Genomic DNA, 23667 nt, shown 5'->3' with positions numbered 1-23667 from the left:
CTTTTTGGAAGCATGCCCACGATTTTTTTTTTCCCGTGTACTAGGCATGCTGATCGTTTGGAGATGTGCATATTAATCACTTCCGCTCATACTGTTAACAGAATATTTTATTCGTACAAAATACAGCTGTGTATTGTACATCGTTTTCCTTTTCTTCAGGGCCTTTGCTCCAAACTTTAAGTAGTTGATTTGTCGCAGGGTCTGTGCTTCAGCTGCCTGGCACAGTGCTCTAGGCATCGGAGGGAAGTCGTGGGTGTACGGGCCTGGATGTACCACTGGATATAGATGCAGTGTCTGGAGCCTCAGCCACTGTAACACTATCTCAGTGCTTGAAGCGCCGTGGCATGCAGTACAGCATGTGAAACAGCAATTGCCAGCTAAAAAGCACCACAGACCAGTCCATTGTCACGGTCAGCTCTTCAGGCATCAGGAGTCATGCCGTCAGGATCATGAGGCGCAGTCCTGGATCTGGTGTCGCTTGGCCTTTTCCTAAGGCTGATCATAAGTCCGACTGATATAGCCCATGGAGGACTCCTGAGACTCTCATTACAGAAAAACTGCAGTGTTTATACCGTTGAAGACCAAGGTGCACTAGTTTGGATATCAGCATGGCAGCTGCTTAGTCTGATACGTGTGATAACCAAGTATTGGGCAAGTTGTTGAATTCTCCAAGTAGGGAAGACACACCAGTGTACGTGCTTCTAGAGAGGGAAGGATTTCCCCCACCTCCAATAGTACTGTTTTTTAAGGACAATTGCTTTATTTTCAATTCCTTTTTTGGGACACATATTAGTACTTTTCACAATGTGAAAATTAGTTTTTCTTCTTAGTTTTTGTTTCCTTCATGCAACAAGTACCACTTTATCCTGGCACCAAAAACTATTAGTAAGGTCACAATGAAGTCCAAAGCACTGAAGGATCTAAAAGTCTTTCAACGAACAGTGGTGGAAAAGATGTATAATAAGAAACAAGTCTACTAAAATGAGTGCATAAATCATTTGTGAAAGATCTTAAACATACAGAAAATAAAAATGTCTTCTGCAAGATTACTGACCGTGGGGGAGTTGGTGCTAGCAACAGGAAGAATCAGGACATACACTCCAGTTATGTCTTTAGCTGGCAGTTACAGGCCACCTTCAGAACACACACATACATTAAATATTTAAAGCAAGGGGTTAAAGATTAAAGGAAGTACTTGCATTAAAACATAACAAAACCCATACACATAACAGTAATGGCAGCTAATGGCAGTGGTAAATGAAATGTAAGCATTCTCATGTATGCAGTACCTATTGGAAAAAAAAAAGAATATGTGCATAACTACACAGATGTTGAACTTGCACTCCTCTAGTTATAAACCAGAACCATTCATCAATATGAAAAATATTTCAAATCATTTTCATGTTACTGATTAATTTTGTAAGGCATGAATTTACAACAACCTTTTTTGTTTTAATTTAGATTATTCCAACCTACGGGATAATACTAGTATTCCTTAACACAGCTGAACTACTACCCATATATCCAACAATGAAGTAACATGAATCACAAACAAAAGAACAGTTTTTAAGCATCATATGATGCAAATAAAATTTTTAGCATATATCATTTTTATCAACATATATCATTTTTGCCATAAACTAGGACTTCAAGCACATTCATTTATTGTCTTCACATTGCTGGCTTTCTAAAAGATTATTCATTTCAGCAGTTGATACCTTGGAGAGTTTGCTAAAAAAAAAAAAAACAAACAAAAACACAAAATGCACAAACACACACAACCCCCTTTCCCCTCATATATATGTATATGTATGCATGTGTCAAAAAAATAATTCTCTTAATAATGCACAAAAATATACAGTATTTTGTACTGGATCTACTGAGGCAGAATACAGTTGCTCTGACAGTCTCCAAAAGGCACTAATTCCAGAGGTGTAGATCCACTGCTGTGAATATCCAACCATTAACTCTCCCCAGCTGTCCTGTTTTGCTGTGGTGCTGCCTAGAAAGGTGGCTTTTCAAATCATCAGATCACAGATCATTCAGGGTAAGACAGCAACGTAGTCACTTTCATCAATTTCTGTAAAGAAATCAATCAATAAATTAAAAAACAAACAAACAAAACTTGTGGCTGGAAACTGCTCTTCTGAAAGACTTCTCTAAGCAGGATGGCATGTTGCCATGTTGATAGACGGATATTATTAATTCAGTTTGATTTCTTAGTATTCTGTCTGCTATTGCAGGGCCAACTTTTTAAGCTTAGTGTCTTATGGACTGGGTCATCCAGTCCATAAGTCCATGAATTGCCTTTTCTGAATCAGCAAGCTCTGTTATTAAACAGTTGTATCCACAAGACCTCTTCTTCCTGAGAAAGTCAAGTGCAGTGAATAACTGATAGTCAATAAATCAATAAATCAGGTCAATAGCACAGGTATTGATCTGATTGGAACTCTCTGGTACCAAGGCTGTGATCCTGAGCACAAGGCTATGTATTTCTTATTTTTAACGTGCTAACTAAATGTAAGTCGTGTTTTAACACAAATCACAAGAAGGGACAAATTAGATGGCTTTTTTTTTTTCCCCTCCAACGTCTCCAACATCAGACCTGTCAATGCAGTTGCCTTAATAAAAAGACAGAGACTGAACTAAATTTCTCACCATCATAAATATCATCCTTTCCTAACTTGAGCCTCTGGCTTCTTTGTAGGGGCTTTGTTTTCTTGACTGGGTAGCGAAGATTTGTTACTAGTCCTTGGTTTGGTTTCTCATAGTTGTATATTAAATCCTTTAATGTTCTGAATACCTTTTCTGGAATACCTTCAGAAGTCTGCAAGGAAAGGAAAATAAAGTTAGTTTGCAAGTCTATTTCACATGAGGTACCTTAAGCAAGAGGAACTGTGCCTAATTTGTTGTTCACCAAGGGACTATTTTGTAAACCTGTTTGGTGACAATATTGTTATATCACAGAGGTACCTGTATGGTGGTGTGGTATGGTACTAAGCATAACCTCCCTCACCATCCCTGCTTGAATGCACTGCAGCCTAGGGGAAGCTGTTTAGTGCTCCCTGTCTGGGTTCAGATCACAGGCTTCCCATCCTAGTACAAAGAAATTTTACCTCCTTCAGTCCAATAGTCACTGCTTCTAACCAAACCCCTTCACAGCTCTGCATGCCTGGCTACATCTGTCTAAGTTCCTCCCTTCAGGAATCCCTGACCAGGGATATAGGACCAGCCAGCTACTGAGAACAAAATTCACATAGTTTCACATTCATATTTAGCTGTTTAAACAAAACATTAAAAGGGATTTCAGTCAACAACAGTCCACGTGCTACTGATTTTCACTCTCTTCATGAGTCAAATCTTGTTTTCTTACATCGCAAAAGAACAGAACCAGTTCCTGTCAATCAAATGTTTCACTCCCTGAGTCTGCCCTCCAAGACTTGCAAAGGCAGCTAACATGTCTGGGGACCCATGTGAATGTTCCAGGCACCAGCTTGTGCTTTTAGGCAGGAGTTTATTATTTGTCTCAGATTTGTCCAAGTTTATAACCAGCATCAGAGACTCCTGAGGCCAAACATGGATGACACTCTAAATGTAGGAGAACAGGGTTCTCACAACTGCCTTTAAACACATGGACTGAAATGCTTCCACAGCACAACCCCTGAGTAATCCGTACAGAGGCTTTTGCAACACCGGCAGCTCAAGGATAGTAATGTCAGAGAGTAAGCACATTAATTATCTCTACCAAAGTGAGGGTCCCACTCTCCCTACTAGTCATTGAAAGAGAATGGACCTTTGGATTCATTTCATCACTATCTGGCAGAGATACCTTTTTTTTTTCTTTTTTCTTTTTTTTTTTCTATCCTCTGTCTTTTCTTCAGTTCACTATGGACTGGATGCCTCCGCCTGTTTGTACTGGTTTTGGCTGGGATGGAGTTATCTTTCTTCATAGTAGCCCGTATGGTGCTGTGTTGTGATTTTATGATTAGAACAGTGTTGATAACACATTAGTGTTTTGTCTTTTGCTAAGAGCAGTGCTTGCACAGCATTGAGGCTGTCTCTGATCTTTGAGGGGATTGAGTGCACCCTCAGTAAGTTTGCAGATGACACCAAGTTAGGTGCGTGTGTCGATCTGCTCGAGGGTAGGAAGGCTCTGCAGGAGGATCTGGATAGGCTGGAGCGATGGGCTGAGGTCAACTGCATGAAGTTCAACAAGGCCAAGTGCCGGGTCCTGCACCGGGGGCAAGACAACCCCAAGCAGCGCTACAGGCTGGGAGATGAGTGGCTGGAAAGCTGCCTGGCAGAAAAGGACCTGGGAGTATTGGTTGATAGTCGGCTGAATATGAGCCAGCAGTGTGCCCAGGTGGCCAAGAAGGCCAACAGCATCCTGGCTTGTATAAGAAGCAGTGTGGCCAGCAGGTCTAGGGAAGTGGTTGTCCCCCTGTACTCGGCTCTGGTGAGGCCACACCTCGAGTATTGTGTTCAGTTTTGGGCCCCTCACTACAAGAAAGACATGGAGGTGCTCGAGAGTGTCCAGAGAAGGGCAACAAAGCTGGTGAGGGGTCTGGAGAACAAGTCTTACGAGGAGCAGCTGAGGGAGCTGGGGTTGTTCAGCCTGGAGAAGAGGAGGCTCAGGGGCGACCTTATCGCTCTCTATAGGTACCTTAAAGGAGGCTGTAGAGAGGTGGGGGTTGGTCTGTTCTCCCACATGCCTGGTGACAGGACGAGGGGGAATGGGCGAAAGTTGCGACAGGGGAGTTTTAGGTTGGATGTTAGGAAGTACTTCTTTACTGAAAGGGTTGTTAGGCATTGGAATGGGCTGCCCAGGGAAGTGGTTGAGTCACCATCCCTGGAGGTCTTTAAGAGACGTTTAGATGTTGAGCTTGGTGATATGGTTTAGTGGAGGACTTGTTAGTGTTAGGTCAGAGGTTGGACTAGGTGATCTTGGAGGTCTCTTCCAACCTAGATGATTCCGTGATTCTTTTTACTACTCTGCTCCCACATCAAACAGGCTGGGGGTGTACAAGAAGCTGTGAGGGGACACAGCCAGGAGAGCTCACCTGAATTGACCAGAGGGGTATCCTGACATTATGCTGATATTATGCTCAGCATTAAAAGCTTCAGGAAAGTGGGGATGCTTATGGTTACAGTATTTGTCTTCCCAAATAATCATTATGTCTGCTGAGACCCTGCTTTCCAGGAAGCAGGTAAACATCTGATTGCTGATGGAAAGTAGTGACTAAATTCCTTCTTTGCTTTGCTTGCACACATGACTTCACTTCACCTAATAAACCGTCTTTTGTCTTCATCAAAGTTTTCTCGCTTTTGCTTTTCTCTTCCCTATCACCAACTTGTCCTGCTGTGGCGATGCTTAGCTGTTGGTCACGGTCAACCTACTACACTCCAGAAAGGCCATGGCTGGACCTGGCCTTCCCCATCACCATATTATTTCAGTATATTATTTTAGTAATCCAAAACAGTCTGACTTAAAAAGGAGAAGAATGGAAGTCTTCTTTCATATTTGTGGCAAAACCCTGTAAGGAAAATTGTGTTTGAAAAAACAATGTTTATTATCTACTGATAGGCAAAACCTAGAAGAGTAGCTATAATCTCTCTATTATATATATATATACACACACATATATATGTTTTATATATATATATTTTTCAACAAACCATTAAATTCTGCATGGGAAATTGTATTTTTCATACTCGGCCCAAAACACTAATAAGCAAGAGTGACCAGCATGTGACAGCTTGGTGTGTCCTTTATGAAGTGAGTTTTGTTGCCTCATTCCACTTAAATGTTACCTGAATATTGTCAGTCCTGTTGTCTATCCTATTACCAGCAAAGGGTTGAGCCAGCTTATTAAGTGTCCTCTCTACTTGCCTATAAATTGAATCTTTCTTTGTGTAGGGTTCTGATTCATGGAATCACAGAATCACCTTATCTCCAGAATCACACAGAATTATAGGTCGTGTAGTCATTTCACACTGATGGGCAGGTATTTTAAAATCAAAGATCATTCCATTATTCAAAACCCTACAAGATTCTGGGTGCCATGGCAGAGCTTTCAAACAGAAAAAGCTAATTAGGAACAGGAGTAAGTAATGAAAGTGATAGATTTTTCTTCAGTACTATGAAAAAGAACTGGTCAAATCAGGCAGTAGCTGGTCAACAAAAAACAGATTCACTTAGGTTATTAGGGATTTCTGTGAAGATAATAACTACTTGTAAGCTCATATGTAATAAGTATAACATTAAAAAGTCAAGAATTGAATAGAATATAAAATAAACTTGGAAATATATTCATAGAATCAGAATATCTGAGTTGGAAGGGACCCACAGGATCATCGAGTCCAACTCCTGGGTCCCATGCATTTTATTTATTTTTTTCAGGAAAATTGTCTTTAGTGCAATCTGTACTGATGAAATGAGGGTTACTTACCTGTATTTTATAATATCCTTGCTTTTCCCTGAAGATACGGTAAGTGTAGATGAGTTCTTCAAAGCTGTGAAAAACATTGTGTACGTTATGTTTTTCATCAACTGTCAGACTACAGCAAATTGCTTAGACTGCCACAGCTGAACTTGACAGTAAGGTTTTGGTTTTGTTGGCTTGTTTTTAAAGTAAACTGCAATGCTATGAAAGACTAAACCCAAAGAGACACATCTAAAGGAATGTCTAATGCTAAATACCATCAATTACATATATATTCATTCACTTTTCCATTTCGTTCATATATGATGGCCTTAAAAATACTTCAGATTTTCTAAGTCCTGTTTATTCATCTATTAGAAAAAATTAATCATGCATGTTGTTTTCGTATGACTCAGAAACCCAAATATTACTTTCTCCCACCTTGCCATTTCAGATTTAGCCCTCCATACATGACAATGCAGAGCTGTTTGATTTTTGGAACAAATGTATTACTCTCTTTTTTGCCCTGTGGAGTTAGACCAGGTATGGTAAACCTACCTAAGAGTGCTGTGTCCAATCTGCACTCACTGCACTTTCTTTAGGATAGACTTTGACCAAGCATGGCCAGTTAGCTCATAGACCTCCACATCAGCTAGCTGCCTGAGCTCTCCTCCAGCTTCTTAGGTCCATTTCCTGTGCTGTGTTTTGTACTTCTACAGCTCCGTTAGAATAGATCTGGTAAGTCAAAGCAATGAAAATGCTTCAGGTTTACACAACCAGACAGGGCTGGATGTCACTGCTACTTGTTCTTGGGCAGTAAAACACAAAATAGAGCCTAGAACTCCATGCTGAGGTGCCATATATGTATAAGAAATCTTTGCTTCTGTAGGATGCCTGATTCCTTACTCACCGTCAGCAGAATTGCTTCATTGCACTAGAAACCATTTTGTGCAAATGTCAGCATGGGAATAAAATGGAGGCAAAGAGCAGACACGTGCATCATTGATAACTGCAGTGTCTCCATTAGCAGTGAGGAGAAGGGGGAGCTGTGTCCTTGTTGACTCTCAGACTCCAACCATGTTGGACATACTGTCAGACATCCTTTCCATGCTGGAAAGACGGTGTTAACATGTACCCTTACTTCAAAAATGGAGCTACAGCAAAGACCCAAATAGCTACAGAGAAAAGTGAGGTTCCTTTCTTTCTCTGATGTCATACACCAGGGGAAAATGGGCTGCCTTCAAACTACTTAGCAACACCACAGGAGAAACCATCACCTTTCAAAAGACTGATCTACACCATAAAACACGGTTGAGAGAATTACCCAGGTTATGACAGAAGATTGCAATGTTGTATAGAAAACACACACATTGGCCTGAAATGACACTAGAAGGCTGTCTTAGGAAATGTATCCTATTGTACTGATAGAAGTTGGGAAGGATGAGAGAAGACAGAGAAGGAAAACCACATTAATCAAAGTAAGGGTAAAGAACGATTCTGTAGAAAACTTGCAATTCACCTTTCACATGAGATCTGCTGGCATTCCTCTGAAGAAAACAAATGTAGAAGTCTCCATGGCATACACAGAAGTATGAAGTTGTAGAATACTTTTCATGTAAACTGCTTTCCTTGTGAGAGCCCTCAAGTAATTGTAGCAGCATAAATTCATACTCTTAATTTCCCCACAGTTACCCCTTGAACTGTTCATACTTCCACATATACCAGATGTGATCGTGTACCAGGCTACTTCAACCTCGAATGTGTTTGTTTTGACCAGATGTGCATGATACTGGATATTTAACAGTGAGCACATAAAAAAGAGCACACATGATATTTGGGTCTCAACACTGGGCTGAGTCTGACCCACAATGTTGAAAGCAGACACAATGGAGGAAGGAAGGGAAACCGCATTTTTAACAGACATTGGGACTGGAAATATCTGCCAATAGCAGGTGATATTAGAGACACAAGAGGTTGTACAGTAAGATTGACTTGAGACTAAGGTAGAAAAGCAAGACAATGGGGAGTCCAGAGTTCAAAAACTGAGAGAAGGTTTTAAATTTTGAAATATGTTTGCCCCAACTAAGGCTTTCAAAGAATTCATGAACAAAACCTAACACGTGCCTTTATATGAGAATAGTTTGATACCATAAGCTTCCCATCCTCTTGTCTATCCTCTTCTCCCCATGTGATACCTCCCTAAACTTCAGTTTGCAGTTGTATCACAAGACGAATGTTGAATTCTTGGAGAGATGTTAGTAGAAAATGGCTTCCCGTCACCAACACGCAGAAAATGACTGCACAAGTTCTACTTCTAGAAAATTATTTGTCCTTCAGATTTCCCATGGTTTTGCTTACTCCTTTTTTTCTTAAAAAAAACTCTTTAAAAAAATTATAAACATAGTTTGAACACTCAGGGTACTGATGGCTTTGGATATCTTTTATCAACTGAAACAAAAGCTTTATCAAATATAGCAATGGCAGCTGTTCAGAAGATGAACTGCAGATCATGATCAAAAAAGGCAGTAAAGTTGCAGAGAGATGTAAACCACAACAAAGCAACAACAACAAAAAAGCAATATCTGAAGACAAGTTCTCTTAATTGGTATGTATGTTCAATGGAAGGATTTCAGCTATAGCTAAATCAATTAAGTTGTCCTGAAAGGGAGAATCTTAGGGCAAAAACCTAGTTTAGGCGACTTGCATGTAAATGGCTGGTTACTCTGAAGAAGTTACTATGGACTGGGACCAGTATAAAACTTCCAGTTAGAAGAGATTTACTTTGATTCAAAGAGTTACATCCCAGGGCTACATCTTTTTTCATTTTTTTCCCCTTCTTGAGATACCTGTGGAAATTCATGGGTATCTATCTGGCTTATGAGTTTTTTATAATGTTAGTATTCATTCTTTGAACATAATTTGCAAGTAAAAGTAAGACATAAAGGTGAAGAATAATAACCTAAACTGATTTTTTTGAAACTTATTCTTTACCTGTCAAACGTTGAAAGGTTAGTGCCTGTTAGTACCTACTTTGACTGCGGTAGTTATGACAAAATAAACATGAAACTGCCATTACAATGAAAACTTCTTATTCCAAATCAACTACTAAATGCATTTCAACAGCTGCATATTATATTTCAAGTTAACAAACTGCCTGGTCTGGGCACAAGGAAGATCCAGAGGCAGATGAACAGGATGAGATGAGTTTGTTTTGGTAGGCTGACATGTTGAACCATGAGAACAGCAGCAAGTGCAATAGGTCTGGACTCCGGGAATGTCAGAGACCTGCGAAAGCTTGGGATGAGAACAGCAGTACACAATGGAGGAAGAGCTGTGCATTGTGCCTGATTAGTGATGAGATGTTTTTGAACTGGTGCCACCATTCTGACCCTCAGGTCCTCTGTGGGCATGTCACCTCCCCTCAGTCAGTGGGAAGGACCAAAAATTTTGGTTGTTCTATGTAGCATGTGAATTGCTATCTATGTCTATTGACCAGCTAAGCTGAGAACAACATTTTATTTTTATTTTTTTTTTAAACACAGGTGAGCATCAGTTTGTTTATCAACCCTGTTAGGTGCTAAGCAATGCCTTAAGATGTAATTCTAATCCAGAAGTTGTCTTGAAACAACACTGAAAGTTTTAGTGTTGATACCTCCAATTTCAGAACAAATGCATTCCCCTCGAACAGTTTCTCTCCCTACTCAGTCACTGACAGTCTCTCAGTTTCTGAGCCAATCCTCTATCACCCTCCCATTTGCTATCTGTAGACAATCCTTTCACCTCTACAAGCCCAGTACCTGTTATACCATTGCTGCTACTCCTGCAGTTTAACTGTTATTTTTGTTAATGCACAAACTAAATTCAAATACGCTGCCTTCTTTCAGCATTAAAAATTCAGAGGCTAGCTGGAAGCCACATGCTTTTGTATGTGCTTGCCCAGAACACTGTAGATAGACAAATTCACAACTGCAGACTATCACAAAGTGGATCTGCTTTTCCCTTAGCAAAATAAAAAAAGACCCCCCCCCCCCCCCCAAAAAAAAAGGAAAACAAAAAGAAAAAAGGGAGGGAATGCAACTGTGCTAGTGCAGCACTGCACTTAACCTTTATGTCAGCTTGCATCTGCCCATGATGTACTCAGTAGATGTGCACTTTGTTACGTCAGTAGTTCAAACTCATTACACACACAAGTATATCTTCGCTTTCTTATCTACCTCTACTGCATAAGATCCAAAGCCATCCTCCCAGGTCAGGGACTTAATATTGTCATTTCTCCTCTGTGCCAGGATCTCCATTTGTCCATTCTGACAGGGTATATATATCTTTTCCCTCATACGCTCCCTTTGCTCTGAACATTGTCTCCTTCCACACCACACCGCAGGCAGGTTCCTGCAGTTCCCTCCCCAAGTACTCTGTTTGCTCCCCACTTGCCATTGCACTTCTTACTCCATTTCTCTGTCATTTCCCGATCCTTCTTTCTTTTATCCACCAACACAATACTCCATTTCCCCCTCCTTTTTCTCCCTTCTTCTTTGATTTGTTTCAAAAGCAACAAGATTTTGCCTATTGACAAAAAATGCCCTGATATTTCTGAATTAATTAATTAAATGTGGTGTTGATTTTTTTTTCCCCACATCACACTCAAATACACCCTCAAGGAGAGCGTAGAATCTTTTAGGTTCAAACAGAAAAGACTCAAGAGTTATTAGCTTATAAACCATGAGCGCATTAGGAACAGATCAATTATATATGAAAAAATGTAAAACAGGCATCATGAAAGGAAAATAAAAGTACTATTCCCTACAGGAAAAGAAAATCATAAGATTTTAATTGTGGTAAGTTAGGGACTAGTGGTAGTAATTTTCTATGTTCATCTTGTTCATGGGTTTGCCATATGAATTTGAACAATACATTACAGCTTTCAGTCTTAGCTTATATTCAGACACTTATATCAGACACTGTGTGAGAAACACAAGGCTAAGGTTTCACCAGATAGTCAGAAAGCATGTGAAGAAGGACGTGCTTTATATCATACTATGAGACTTTTCAGGGTCTCGATAGTGTTAAAATGCTATTTACTCATCATTACAGAGGCAGTAACTTTGAGTGACTTTCTTCTCACCATGTTTTGGCAGGCTGAGATATTTCCTCTGGGCTCCCTCTATTGTCTGTAGAGAGAGACCAGCATCAGCAGAGAACAATTAATCAATCCTGTGTTGTATGAATTGTCTTTTGCAAATGCCACGCTCTCACCACTCACTACAAAGGAAGCCCAAGGCAACCAGCATTGCTTGAGTACACCTACACCAATGCTTTGAATCTGTTAATGTTAGGGAAAGAATTAGTAACATTAGAGAATATGAACCCTGGGTTTTGAATCTATCTGAAAACTCATAAGAAATTTAATATTGAAGTACTTACAAAACACACAGACACAAGGCTCCTTCCACGCTTTCGCTTTCTCGTATTAAATAGCTACCATTCTTTCCATTCTTGCACAGCAGTTCTTCACAGGCTTTCCTTGTTATCTTTCCATGAAAAAATGGGAACTCCATGGACAAACAGGAATGAGCTTCCTTGTCCTTCAGGCCAATTCCAGGAACAGTCAGAAGACTGGCGTTAAAAGAAGACTTACTCCAAATGCAGCTGTTGAGAAACAATTGAAACTGGAAGTTTGAAGTACATACATGAGTTCATCCGTGTTGCTGCCACCAGTCTGTCGGTAATGCAGTTATAGTTACCAACTTAATGCTTGTGACAGCAGGCAGGAAATGGGAAACGGTTTGTCTACACTAGTCACAGTCCACATCAGAAGATTGTTCTGTCATGCCACAGAGTTGACATTTGAGTTGTGTATCATGCTCTAAGCAATACAATAGCTACGTACAGTAGGGTAGCTAAGACACCTTAGCATAGTTATATTTTAAAGTCAACTTTTACCTTTAAAGTTGCTCAAAGCCTTGCCAGACTCACCTTATAACACAATTGTTGATTGTTGTTATTTTTGTGGTTTAATCAAATTTTCAAGTTTCATTGAAAGATGATCAGCAATATTTGAGAATTAGATTTTTTCAAAACAGGCCCTGCTCCCTTCTTAATTTTAAAGTATAATAACTTTTTAAGGTATAACAACTTTATCAAGAAGTTCCACTGTACCTATGCCATGACTTAGAAAACGTGGCAGGAAGGAAAAGGGAGTCAGTGTCTTTTGGCACCCCAGGAGGCTGCTGTGAGATCCACCAGGGCAGGATACAGCCACGTGTAGAACTGCTGCTCCCTGACTGAGGAAATGCTGCCCAGCTCCATAGCAGATGCTCTCCCAGGCATTTCATAGTTTCCCTGCTGGAAGGCAAGGACTTGGGGCTGGGGGGACCACACAGACCTGCAGAAGCAGGGGGTAGGAACTAGGCTGGACTGTGTTTCTGAAAGAAAGGAAATTGACAGAGGACCTAATGATGTGAGGGAAGCTAGATTCAGAAGGTGAGACTGAAAAGAAAACAAGCACTGGTCATGCAGATAGAGTGAGGCTGGGTTTCCAGGGGAGAGGGATGGAACAGAGAAAGCAGGAGACAGAGTCCTCCAAGCTGGGGAGAAGGATCTGGGCCTGCTGCAACACAGCCTGCTGTTGAGGTCAAAACAGAATCCAGATCCATGAGTGCTGGCACTGGCAAAGGCCTTCCCAATTTTAAAGCTCACCATTTGCATGTTCACCTCCCAGCTCTGTCACCTGAGGACAACTCTGAAGTCATCTCATAAATGTGAAATTTCCATGAGGCAGCGTGGTGTGGATGACTCACCCAGAAGGCCAGCTCTGAACACGAACAAGAGCAGCTGCCTATCGCTGCCCAGATTGAGGCACTTTATTTTTCCTCTGCAGTGACAGGAAAACTAACATTCAACAACAGCAAATTTCTCTTTCAGGAGCGTAATGACTGTTCTTCACATTTTTTTCCGTAAAGACTTTATTAGCTAGAAACAGAAGACGGTAAATGCAGTAGAACTTGTGGGTCTGCATCTAAATGCATTTAAATGGAAATGGCAGCCACACATTATATTATGGCTAATATTGTACCAGTATAACATCTAAGGATTATCAGAAAATTAATGATTTTTTTTTTTCCATTTCTGAAATGAAGAGTCAGAACTGGGAGAAGGCCTTAAGTATGTAAAAGGGGCTGGAGTAACACCAAACTTTAACAGATTTTGTAATAAATAACTGAATATAATTAAAGACAGTAACAATCAGCTGTGTTCTTTAGCATATATAACCTCATTCCTTGTTTCAAGGTCTGGGCAGTTACTGAACTCATGTAGTATCAGAGCAATGGTACTTACACTGGTGAAAATGGCAGATTTTGAGCTTGGTATTCAACTCTCAAGTGGCATCAGATGTTGATGAACTGCTCCTGTTGTGTCTAAGGAAGCCAACTACTCTACCTGCTTCTTAAAGAATTAGTTCTGATCTGGACACAGAAAAATTAAGGCAAAACCAACAACGTCTTTTCAAGAGAAAGTGCAACGGGCTCAGAGGCTTCCCCCTTCCAAGAAAGGCAGCAATTCCCCCTTATTGAAACAAGTGTTGGCTTCCCTTCTCTTTAGAAACACTTCTGTTTTGCTTTTCAGGAGAAAAAGGTGTCTGTTTCTTTCCCATTAGTGGCAGATCTGGGTGAGAACATGGGACCCTGTACTTTAGTTGTGTACTACTGTCAAGCCAGCTTTTTTAAGCTTAAAAAAACTTAAAATTTTCAGCCATCACAGTAAGTTTCTGTTAGGAAGTGAAGAAATTTGTTGTGCCACTGGTCAGGTGTATAACACCCTTCACGTGTTTATGAGCACAGTCCCATTTCCGATTTATTTCTTTCAGCTGGAGATGGGGCCAACAACATGCTTGAGATTGGAAGCAAGATTGGAACTGCCCTCTAGTCAGATCATTGTTTGGAAAACCTCTTTCCTTTTAGGGTTTCCCTGTTTTTTATTCAAATGAAGTAATAATCCCAGACAGAAGTTCTCACTGTGAAACGGAAACTTCAAACATACAAAATCTTCCTGTGGTTCAGCGTGCATGTTGCAAGTTTGGTAGAGCTCAGAATTTAAAGAATACATCAAGGCAATATGGTTCCGCAGCTCCTTGACAGTGTTCAATAGAAGAGGGTTACCCAGGGTTTGATGTGATCCTTTTACCTTACCTAGCTGTAGTATTCAAGTGGAGTTGAAAATAGGAATTTGATTTAACAGCAAAAATCAGAAAAATAGAACAGAAGAAAGTCTGGGAGGCTGTAAATACCATCTGGTCTGTCACTAAACCACAAACATGATTCACTGACCGGACACAGACTCGTCGCTGTCTCTTGCATGCATACCTACGTGTACATACACTTTGCTCTGGCACTGGTGGGCTAGTCCATGGTGAAAATGCAAACCACTGGCAAAGACAAAACAGGACTTTCAGGTCACAGCTGGGGGTACCTGTTGACAGACACTGCATAAATACCTGGAAGGTGGTGGGAGATGCCCTTGTTAGCCACCTCAGAGCTGTGCCACGAGCCTCTACCTCATTGAATTTCCACCATGTACCTTTGGGTCACATAATGACCTACTTCCACGGGCCAAATTTGCCAATAAATTTAGACCAAGTATTTCCTAATAAGTATTTCTGGCTTAACAAATTTAGCAAGTATTTTTGACTTACGCAAGCCTGCATATGCAGGCTGCTCTCTCTACATAGTCTGAGAAGTGGTCAGAAACATGAGCTGATGGTATTGACTGCAATGAAACCTGAAAGTATTTCACGTTATGGGCCAGGGAAGTTCACAGAGAGCACAATACTTGGGCTTCTTCACAATTGTTCACTGACAGAAATTCTTAGCTGGTGTAATGTCTGAGAGGGTCTCATCTGAAATCTGAAAGGGGTGTTGCCTACGTGACAGTGAGGAGCAGAGTCTTTCCTGGTGAATTCAGGAGAGTAATGATTCAGGATTCATAGTAATTTTTGTGCATCCAGACTTGAGCCTGGGCTTCTGATCAGTGCAGAGGAGAACTGCTGTAAACTACAGTGGACAAAGCTGTTCTTGTTTCTCAGCCACAGCTAGTTCTTGAGCTACCTGTGATCACAGTGGTGGTGGGGCCTGAAGCCGCGCTAGTTCATGCTAAGGACAGTTTGTGGCAACAGTGGCTTTTCGTTTCAGAAGAGAAGTCTGAGAACTGCTCAGTCCTGGGTAATTTGTGACAAGAAGCCTGGGAAAGTAATGGAAATGATGCCTCAAAACAATGTGCTGAGGAATCCATTGCACAAAATTGCCTGGTCAGAGGGCAGGGAAAGGTGCAAGAAAGGCACCATGCACCAGCTGGGTCCCTCCAAGCCTGCTGTGGGCTTGCATGATGGAGGCAGTCATGCTTAAACGAGCCTCTGGGCATTATGATTCACATTTTAGCAACACTAAACCAGGCTGTGGCTGGTGTGAATGTGCTCTTAAAATCATGTTGCTCCACTTCAGAATAGGACTGGGTTGCATTTTTTTTTTTCCATCGTCCACTGAAGGACGGAAAGTTCCTAGCATAGCCTCCTACAGTGATTAGCTGGCCTTTTAAATGTTAGAGAAAAAAAAAAAATACTTTTTCCAAAGAGAAAGACTGCTTACTCTCAACCTTACATGGAAAATCACTCCCTAAATATCTCGTATATCAGAATAATCATTATTCTATATTCTTAAATAAATGCAACCATTTCCTTCAGTCTTTCCCCAGAGGTTTTCTAACCCTGCAATAGTTCTGTTTTTCTCAGACACAACTTTGGCCACTACTTCTATAAAATTTGGTGCCTCTGGCTGAACGAAGTCTTTTGACTAGAGGAGCAAGATAGGTAGCTAGTATTCCTCGCACAGAACAGCTGGTACTGAAACAAGACCTGCAACGTTTTTTGCAGCAGTGCCAAGGCCCAGTTGCCTTTAACTCCAATTTTCTTTCTGCCATATTGCTGCCTTCACCCATTTTCAGTTTTTCCTTCTGTTCACGTAAAACCTAAAACTTACTTTTCATAGTAACACCTCATATTAGCTTGCATATTTGGCATTCGGGTTCTTCCCCCTATACAGGCTGCAGCTTTAACACAGCAAAGCTCGTAATAGTGGCTCTGGTAAGAAAAGGAAAGCTAAGGAAAAGCTAGGTTGCTTGACATGAAAAGTTGTTTTCAGTAAGTAATTGTAGGGCACAGGTTGGAGTTAAATTGAAAGCTGTGGTCAAAAGATGCTAAAGGCAAAGTCAGTGTACTTGAAAACTGCTAAAGTTGTGAATAAAACAGGAAGCTGAAGGATCATTTGTAATTTGACCAGGTAGCAAAAAGCACAACATATGAAAACAGAAAAAAAGATGACTTCTAGCTAAGTCTCATGAAAATTTGACACGTTCTTGGGCTGTGCTGGCAGACAGTTGTGTTACTGGGCCTTAACTTCACAACCGAACCAATAAAGGATTTACAAGTAGTTAATATTCTATAGTAACAAATTACTTTTAATTTTGAAAACCTCACAACTGTTACGAAACCGGAGACTGATGTAAAAATCACGTTATGTATTGCACCAGAGCACAAAGCTTTTTGTGATGTTGATGGCAAGATTTCCTTCAGATTGAAAGTAGTAGTTATGGTGTAAATTCAGTAAGAAAATTTCAGTCGTGTCTATCACTTATTGTTTGCTGTTGCAGTTGATTGTGAAATGTTAGAATATTTCCCTAATGCTCCAGAGTTTTTCCATTAGCATTCTAATCAAATGTAAACCTAGGAGGAAAAGCCTGATTTATAATCCTCTTAACAGATTGACTATTTTTCAAAATACATTTTTTTAAAAAATACAAGTAAATTTCAAACTTCTCTGTGCTAGATTAGAATTAAACGGTCATAGAGCTGAATAATTAAAAACATTGTACACCTATAAAACATACACATATGTGTAAGCAGGGGGTTTGCTTATAATTCAGTATCATGATAGAATACAAAAAAAAAATTCCTTTTCAGTGGCAACCCGGTCATCAGGGTTGTCAGAGACCCATATTCAATTATTCCCTGAAGCTACAATATTTCTGATTTTTGTATTTCAGCTAACATATTTCTTGCAGAAAACGTCAGAAAAAAAAAGAGATTAAGTTTTTTGTTACATAAGTGTCTTCAATATTTTTAAATTGAGGAAACTGGTGGCATAAAGTGACCTCTCCAAGAGACCATGATGTCTTCTAAAAGACTTTGGCCAGCCAGAGGTTTTATGAGGGCTATAGAATCCCACTTGCACCAGAACATTTCAGTTGCTGAGCCTGACCTGAAACACGCTCCAGGTGTTAGATTCCAACAAGTTTCCTCTTACAATTTAGTGAAACACCATTTCCACAAAGAATAAAAGGCCTTGGGGGATGATACGAAGGGAAATTATATATAAAGACTATTTAAGCTTAACTTAAAAAAAAAAAGACCTATGTGCAAGCATTGATCATACAACAAGTAATTCACTAGAGCAGAGTAAACTGCATTTGAATCACTGAAGCAGACAGGTATATTTTTTCTCATCCCCCCTTGCTCATGGAGTTCTCAGATCTGGTTCATTTTTACTCAGTTTGGCAGATAAAGCCTCCTGCTGCTGCTGTTGCTGCTATCAAATTCATATTCAAACCAAATGCTCCATCTCGCAGCATGCAAGCTGTGTGAAATGATTCTCTGACTTGTTACCTCTTTTGGTGGTTTTACTTACCCTGATGGGCAGCCAAGCTCCACCACAACCACTCTCTTACTCCCCCTCAAAAGGAGAGGAAGAGAAAAAAGTATGCTGGAAAGAAAAAGGCTCATGGCTTGAGATAAGGATGATTCCATTAAAGTGGAAAGAAAGAGGCAAACAAACAAATAAGCAAAGGCCATGCAGAAGCAAAAAGGGTAGGAAAAGAACAACCATGCTGTACTTCCCATCAACGAGCAATGCTTTCACAAGAACTGGTTTTCTCACCCGTGAAGGAAAAATTTGTCATGAGATACCACTTAAAGTATATGCAAAAAAAAAAAAACAAAAATCACAAAAACAAACAAACAACAAACAAACATGGCACTGGGAGCTGCTTTCAGTCATGGCCCAGCAGGAGCTCTGGCTACTGCTGGAACACAGCCCTGCCTGGTCCCAGCCCATTGCCAGCACCAGGGTAAAAGCCCTAAACATGGCTCCAAAAACTTACAGGAAGAGATCTGAATTTACAGAAAAAAAACAGCTTTTACCGATGGGCTTCCTTGCAAATTTGAAGATAATCAGTCCCAAACGAGATATCAATTTTTAACATGGCTTTCAGCAAGCTCTCAAACAGACCCGGTTTGCTGTGTGCCCTCTCAGGGAGCCCAATTAGACCCCTCTGCTCCACAGCCTTAGGTCTTTACTACATGCTGGGCATTTTGTGTTAGCTTGGAGTTATTTCCTGACTGCCAAAAAATAAGGAAGGCCTGTCATGCTGATTTGTCACATTGAAGTGATTCAACAAATTGCCCCGTTAAACTTAAAGGAGCTCTGTTGGCTTCCTCAAGATCTCTCATAAAATAACAGCTCACTTTGCTTGTTACAGACAAATATGCTATGGTTACATTTAATATTGGGCAACCAGCAGGTAGACTTTGGCTGTTTGAGTGGCTTTAGAAAGGTACTCAAACATTAAAAACTTAAAAACCCCCCAAACATGCAAGAAATTCCTTTCATAGCAGGAATGAAAACAGATTTCTGGATAATGTTTCAGAATTCCTCCAGTTCTTTGTTTTAAACTATGACTAAATTATGTACAGAAACTAAGAAGGAACGAGCAAAGTAACTGATACAAAACAATGAAACAAAAAGATCTCCTGCCTGCATTACTCTATTGTAAAAAAACAATACACATCCATCTATCTAAAGAAAGACACAGAGTGAGTTTTCTGCCATTCTGGGCCTAGTCCTACAAAGGGATATGAAGGAATGACATCTATAATTAAGACCAAGCTCAAGAGACTTCCTAAGGGCTCTCTTGCCTAAATATTTTTGGTGGATTAGGACATGCTGCCATTTTCTTTCCCTATTTTAATGTTTCACTTAGCTGAGTGAAAAGAAAGGGAAGGCTGCAGATCCAGGGGAGACCCACCTCTTTTTCCTCACAGTAGGAAACAGCGAGGCTGATGGGTGCATAGCACCTCTTTTGTTTTGATGCTACCCCTGGACTGAGGACCACAGCAGGATACTTAGGTCAGCCCCCAAATTTTCATATATGCCTTATTTTAATCGACCCATTCCTTTCTTATTTAAGGCAGAAAAAAAATATAATTTTTTAGGTGTTAAGAAACAGAAACAGAAAACAGCAAGGAAGGATTTTGCATACCCACCTCAGCATGGATCTACCCTGTTTTTTTAAGGGACATTGCTATGAAGGTGCAGGAAGAGTACATTGGAGCTGTGCCCCAATAGCTGCACAGCAAGTGCATGAGCAAAAAGCAGTGGTGTGTCCTTTAGCAAGGACTTCCTTTGGCCGCCAAATTCTACGTTACCCCAACGCAGACACTATCAGTTGTCTCAGGAAAGGTCAAGACTTACTTTACGTGATGATCACCTGGAAGACCCTTGATAAATATATGCACAGTTGCTCTTCCAGCAGAACAGTAATCCTGGGCTGGTTGTAGTAGTCATTAAGCTCAATGCACCATTCCTCCTTCATCTCCAGCAGACAAAACCCTTTCACTAGACAAAAACAACACAGTGAGATCAGAATGTAGTAGCTAAAAACACTCATACTCTCATTGCAGGAGCAATAAAAATCAGGGTCTCCCTGTGTCAGGGGAAGAGCATTTTCTTCAAGATGTAGAGACGTACCTTTGAAGACTTGAGGGTCCAGCATAGACCTGCTGCCCACCAGTGACTCTTCTGCAACCCACACAGTATTTATTATTACTGAGATACCCAGTTTCCATTTACATTCTGTTAAAGAGAAAGAAGAGCTTAAACTTGCATGGCATACAAACAAGACATGCATCTTCAAGCATCTAGTATTAAGTAAGAAAGTGGGATGGGGTACAGGGAGGCATCATCTCAGTTTTCAAATAGTTTTACTTGGACTAAGAAGAGCTGAGGAAGCAGGACTGCAAGTCCAGTGAAGTTGCTGGTCTTCCTTAAATTATTTTTACAACACCCCAAGCCTCCAAATCTTCCTCTTCCTTCTCCTTCAAGTCACCAAGGATGTGAAGTGCAAGCACAAATGGCAGCACCTGTGTGTCCTGACTGACTGATTTAATCCCCAAAAGGGATTAAGTGAATGATTGTAACTTCCTCCACAGAGACAATATACATGTAACCCAACTTTTTTTTTTTTTTTTGGATGTCTGACTGAATTAAACAAACTACAGCCATGGAAAATATATACGGACCTGTTGCCCAGCTCCTGATGGTGGCTCTTCACCCTGAGGCCACTTCAATCCCGAGTTTTCCATCACAGCTGCAGGTGGCTGTTTACAAGGGCAGTTCTCACTTTATGCTTCAAGTCTCAGGAAAATTCAGACTCGCTTCTTGGATGTTAATTAAATCTCTTATGTTTAATTAAAAAAATCAATATGTATTACTTCTTAATATTTCTCATCCCAGATTGTTTACCTTGATCCTTCTGGTAAGTGGCTTTTGCCAAGCATTTGTTCCCTGCAGGTTACAGAGTGGGGCAGAAGCAATGCTCCCCAGGCATCTGCTCAGCTTGAAAGTGTTATGTTGCCCAACACCAAGCAGACACAATTCCCAACATAACTTGTACCAGGAAGGCTAGAAAAACTGAAACATTTCCTATCTGTGCCTTAACCTCCCCCTCCTTTCCATAAACACAGCAAGGGAAAGCATATGCTACCACAATTAGCTTGGAAGTTCGCAGGGATAATCTTACAAGTGCTTGGTGCCTTCTGCAACTGAGATGATGTTTTTAACAGCTGCAGTTCAGGCTGCAATTACTTCAGGGGCTGAGCTTGATTGTTAGGTTAGTTTCGTTTAAGCCTGCTTCCCCTCCAGCCCCCAGTCTTCTTTGTATTGTTGTTTTTAACATCAGATCTCAAAAAGAAACAAAGGAAGCAATAGATCCATATTGCAGCTGACTACCTTAAACAGCAGCAAAGAAAGCCACTGCTTCGGTGACAAGCAGTATTCTCAGGGAGTAATGTACTGAACCAAAGAAGGACCTCCATTCCTCTAAATGCTGATCTAATAGCTGGTCAAAATTTCTGTGTGGTCTCTAGATGGCACTGTGACTCTAAATAAAAGTTAATCTCAAATGAACAGCCCTCTTAAAAAAAGTGTTTGCATTGCCAGTCGGGCAAGAATTCACAGCTGTCAAGTGACTAGCTTCCACTTCTTTATCTATCAGAAGTGTAGTAATAGCTTTATTTATCGTGCTCAATTACTACTTGGGTCACAACACAAGCTTGTGCTTCACAAGATACCCTCCTGAGTTTGTTCACAGCTAATACTGCAAATATAGCCAGCTGGGTACTGTTACATGTTCTTTCTTAAGTAAAGACAATAAGATAATTAGGGACTCACTTGATTGCCTTTCAGTCCCTGTAGTCCCAAGGTGTGTTATCAATAGCCAGGCTGCTAGAAACACTTAATGGAAGGGTTAATTGGTTCTTCACATCTGCTGGGGATCTGTGTGATCAGCATTAGTGAATTCACTGCTGGCCATCATCTTGCTAAAGGCACAGAAGGACATGTTATCCAATGTCTTAAATCAGTAGAAATATATATATATATATATATTTGGTTTTGAGTGGAAATGAACATTTTTGGAGTGTTAAAATAAAAATCAACTTTCCAGTCTATGTTACTGTTCAGAATTGCTACTTGCAGAAACACTAGTGTAGGTAATGCGTGAAGCACAAACCAAAAGCAAGTTCAAGATTCCAGGGGTCTTCTGTATTATCAAAGAGATTTGTATTTAGTCACCTACTGATTAACAGTAACAAAACCCAGTAACGCTATTTCCTTGGTGGAAAGCAGAGTGACACATTTTGTGATGAAAGACCTAGCTTAACATCTGGGATAATTCATCTGTGTGTTTGGGCTGCAATTGGATCACAGCTCTAAGAAGAGTAGAATGAGAGAAGAGCACATTTTTCCACAGACAAGCTTTATCTGTCCTACTCTCAGATAGAATTTGGAATTAAAGGAAGAGCCAGTCTGAAGTATTCTGGTTGATATTTTGCAAAATGAATCCCACTCTTTCACCATTCATGTCCAGAAAAGAATGAAAGTGAAATCACTTCTTGTTTATGTAACAGCAGTTGTAGTTTTTTTAGCCCCAGGTCCCCTTCACCACTATTCCCCCATTTATTCAAAGACAAGAATAAATTGATGTTGCATACATATGATAAAAATGACACTTCAACATCTCTGCTTCTCATTTATCAACATACATTGTGGTTCCTTGGAAAACTGCAGACTCATTGGTTTTAATGAGCTACATTATACCAATAAGCTACGGCAAATGATTTACCAGTAAGGCCTTCCTGCTTCTTGTTCTTACATGTCATTTACTTACAAAGATAATTTCAGTGTTATGTCTACACTATAACACTCCAGATTCCAGAATAGAAATACACATTTTGGCTTGTTGCTACATTACAGAAAACGTACATTACATTGCAAAAGCTTGTTCTCTACTAAGATAGTAAGTCTATTTTATCTAGGGAACTGAAGTAACATCCTAAGACAATCCACAAACCAGGCATACAACTCAGTGGAAAATGTGAAAGGTCATTACAAACAATAAAAGCTGTATAGATAAAGATTTGAGGAAAAAAAATCCTTATTTCTAATACATCTGTCCTGAAGCTCAGATTTTAATCCCAGACCAACCATTTAAAGGGGTCTAAGATTTTAATCCAAATCCACTTATTTAATGTCTCTAGATTTACTTTCACTTCTTTGAGTCTGATTGAAAAAAAAAAATCCACAGAAAACATTTTCTTTCAGTTCAAAGATATCAAAGGATTATTTTATTTTAAGATTTGTGATTTGAAATGTTTCAGAGCTTTGATCTGAGAAGCAATAATATTTAACCATTGTCCTACTTCCCAGTAAAATATATACCATTTCACAGGCATCCAGATTTTCACTAAGATTTTCTTCTGTTTGGTTAAACAAACTCTGCTTGAGCTTGTTATTAAGCAATTATTGAAAAACATTATCTCGTTAAATAAGTGGAAACTGATATAAGCATTCTTCAGTTAAGTAGA

The 23667-nt window shown here is 40.1% G+C and overlaps 1 protein-coding gene across 2 annotated transcripts; it reads right to left on the bottom strand.

The window, feature by feature from the left end:
- Positions 1-90: 90 nt before the first annotated feature.
- Positions 91-21361, bottom strand: SH2D1B (SH2 domain containing 1B). 2 transcript variants are annotated; one of them, XM_080576467.1, is made up of 7 exons: positions 20824-21361; positions 20273-20377; positions 19997-20140; positions 11844-12068; positions 6450-6513; positions 2659-2827; positions 91-2080 (listed from the first exon to the last, which is right to left on the bottom strand). In XM_080576467.1, the coding sequence occupies exons 4-7, from the start codon at positions 11975-11977 to the stop codon at positions 2043-2045; spliced, it is 405 nt and encodes a 134-aa protein (XP_080432593.1). In that variant the 5' UTR covers positions 11978-12068; positions 19997-20140; positions 20273-20377; positions 20824-21361; the 3' UTR covers positions 91-2042. The 2 variants fall into 2 exon arrangements, with proteins under 2 accessions (XP_080432593.1, XP_080432594.1); XM_080576468.1 differs by lacking the exons at positions 19997-20140; positions 20273-20377; positions 20824-21361 and having other exon boundaries at positions 11844-12271.
- Between the last annotated feature and the right edge of the window lie 2306 nt (positions 21362-23667).

Source organism: Anser brachyrhynchus (genome assembly GCF_964034855.1).
Source record: "Anser brachyrhynchus genome assembly, chromosome: 1".
Taxonomy (NCBI): Eukaryota; Metazoa; Chordata; class Aves; order Anseriformes; family Anatidae; genus Anser; species Anser brachyrhynchus.
The sequence above is the reverse complement of the archived record's forward strand: the minus strand, read 5'-3'. Positions and strand labels throughout refer to the sequence as shown.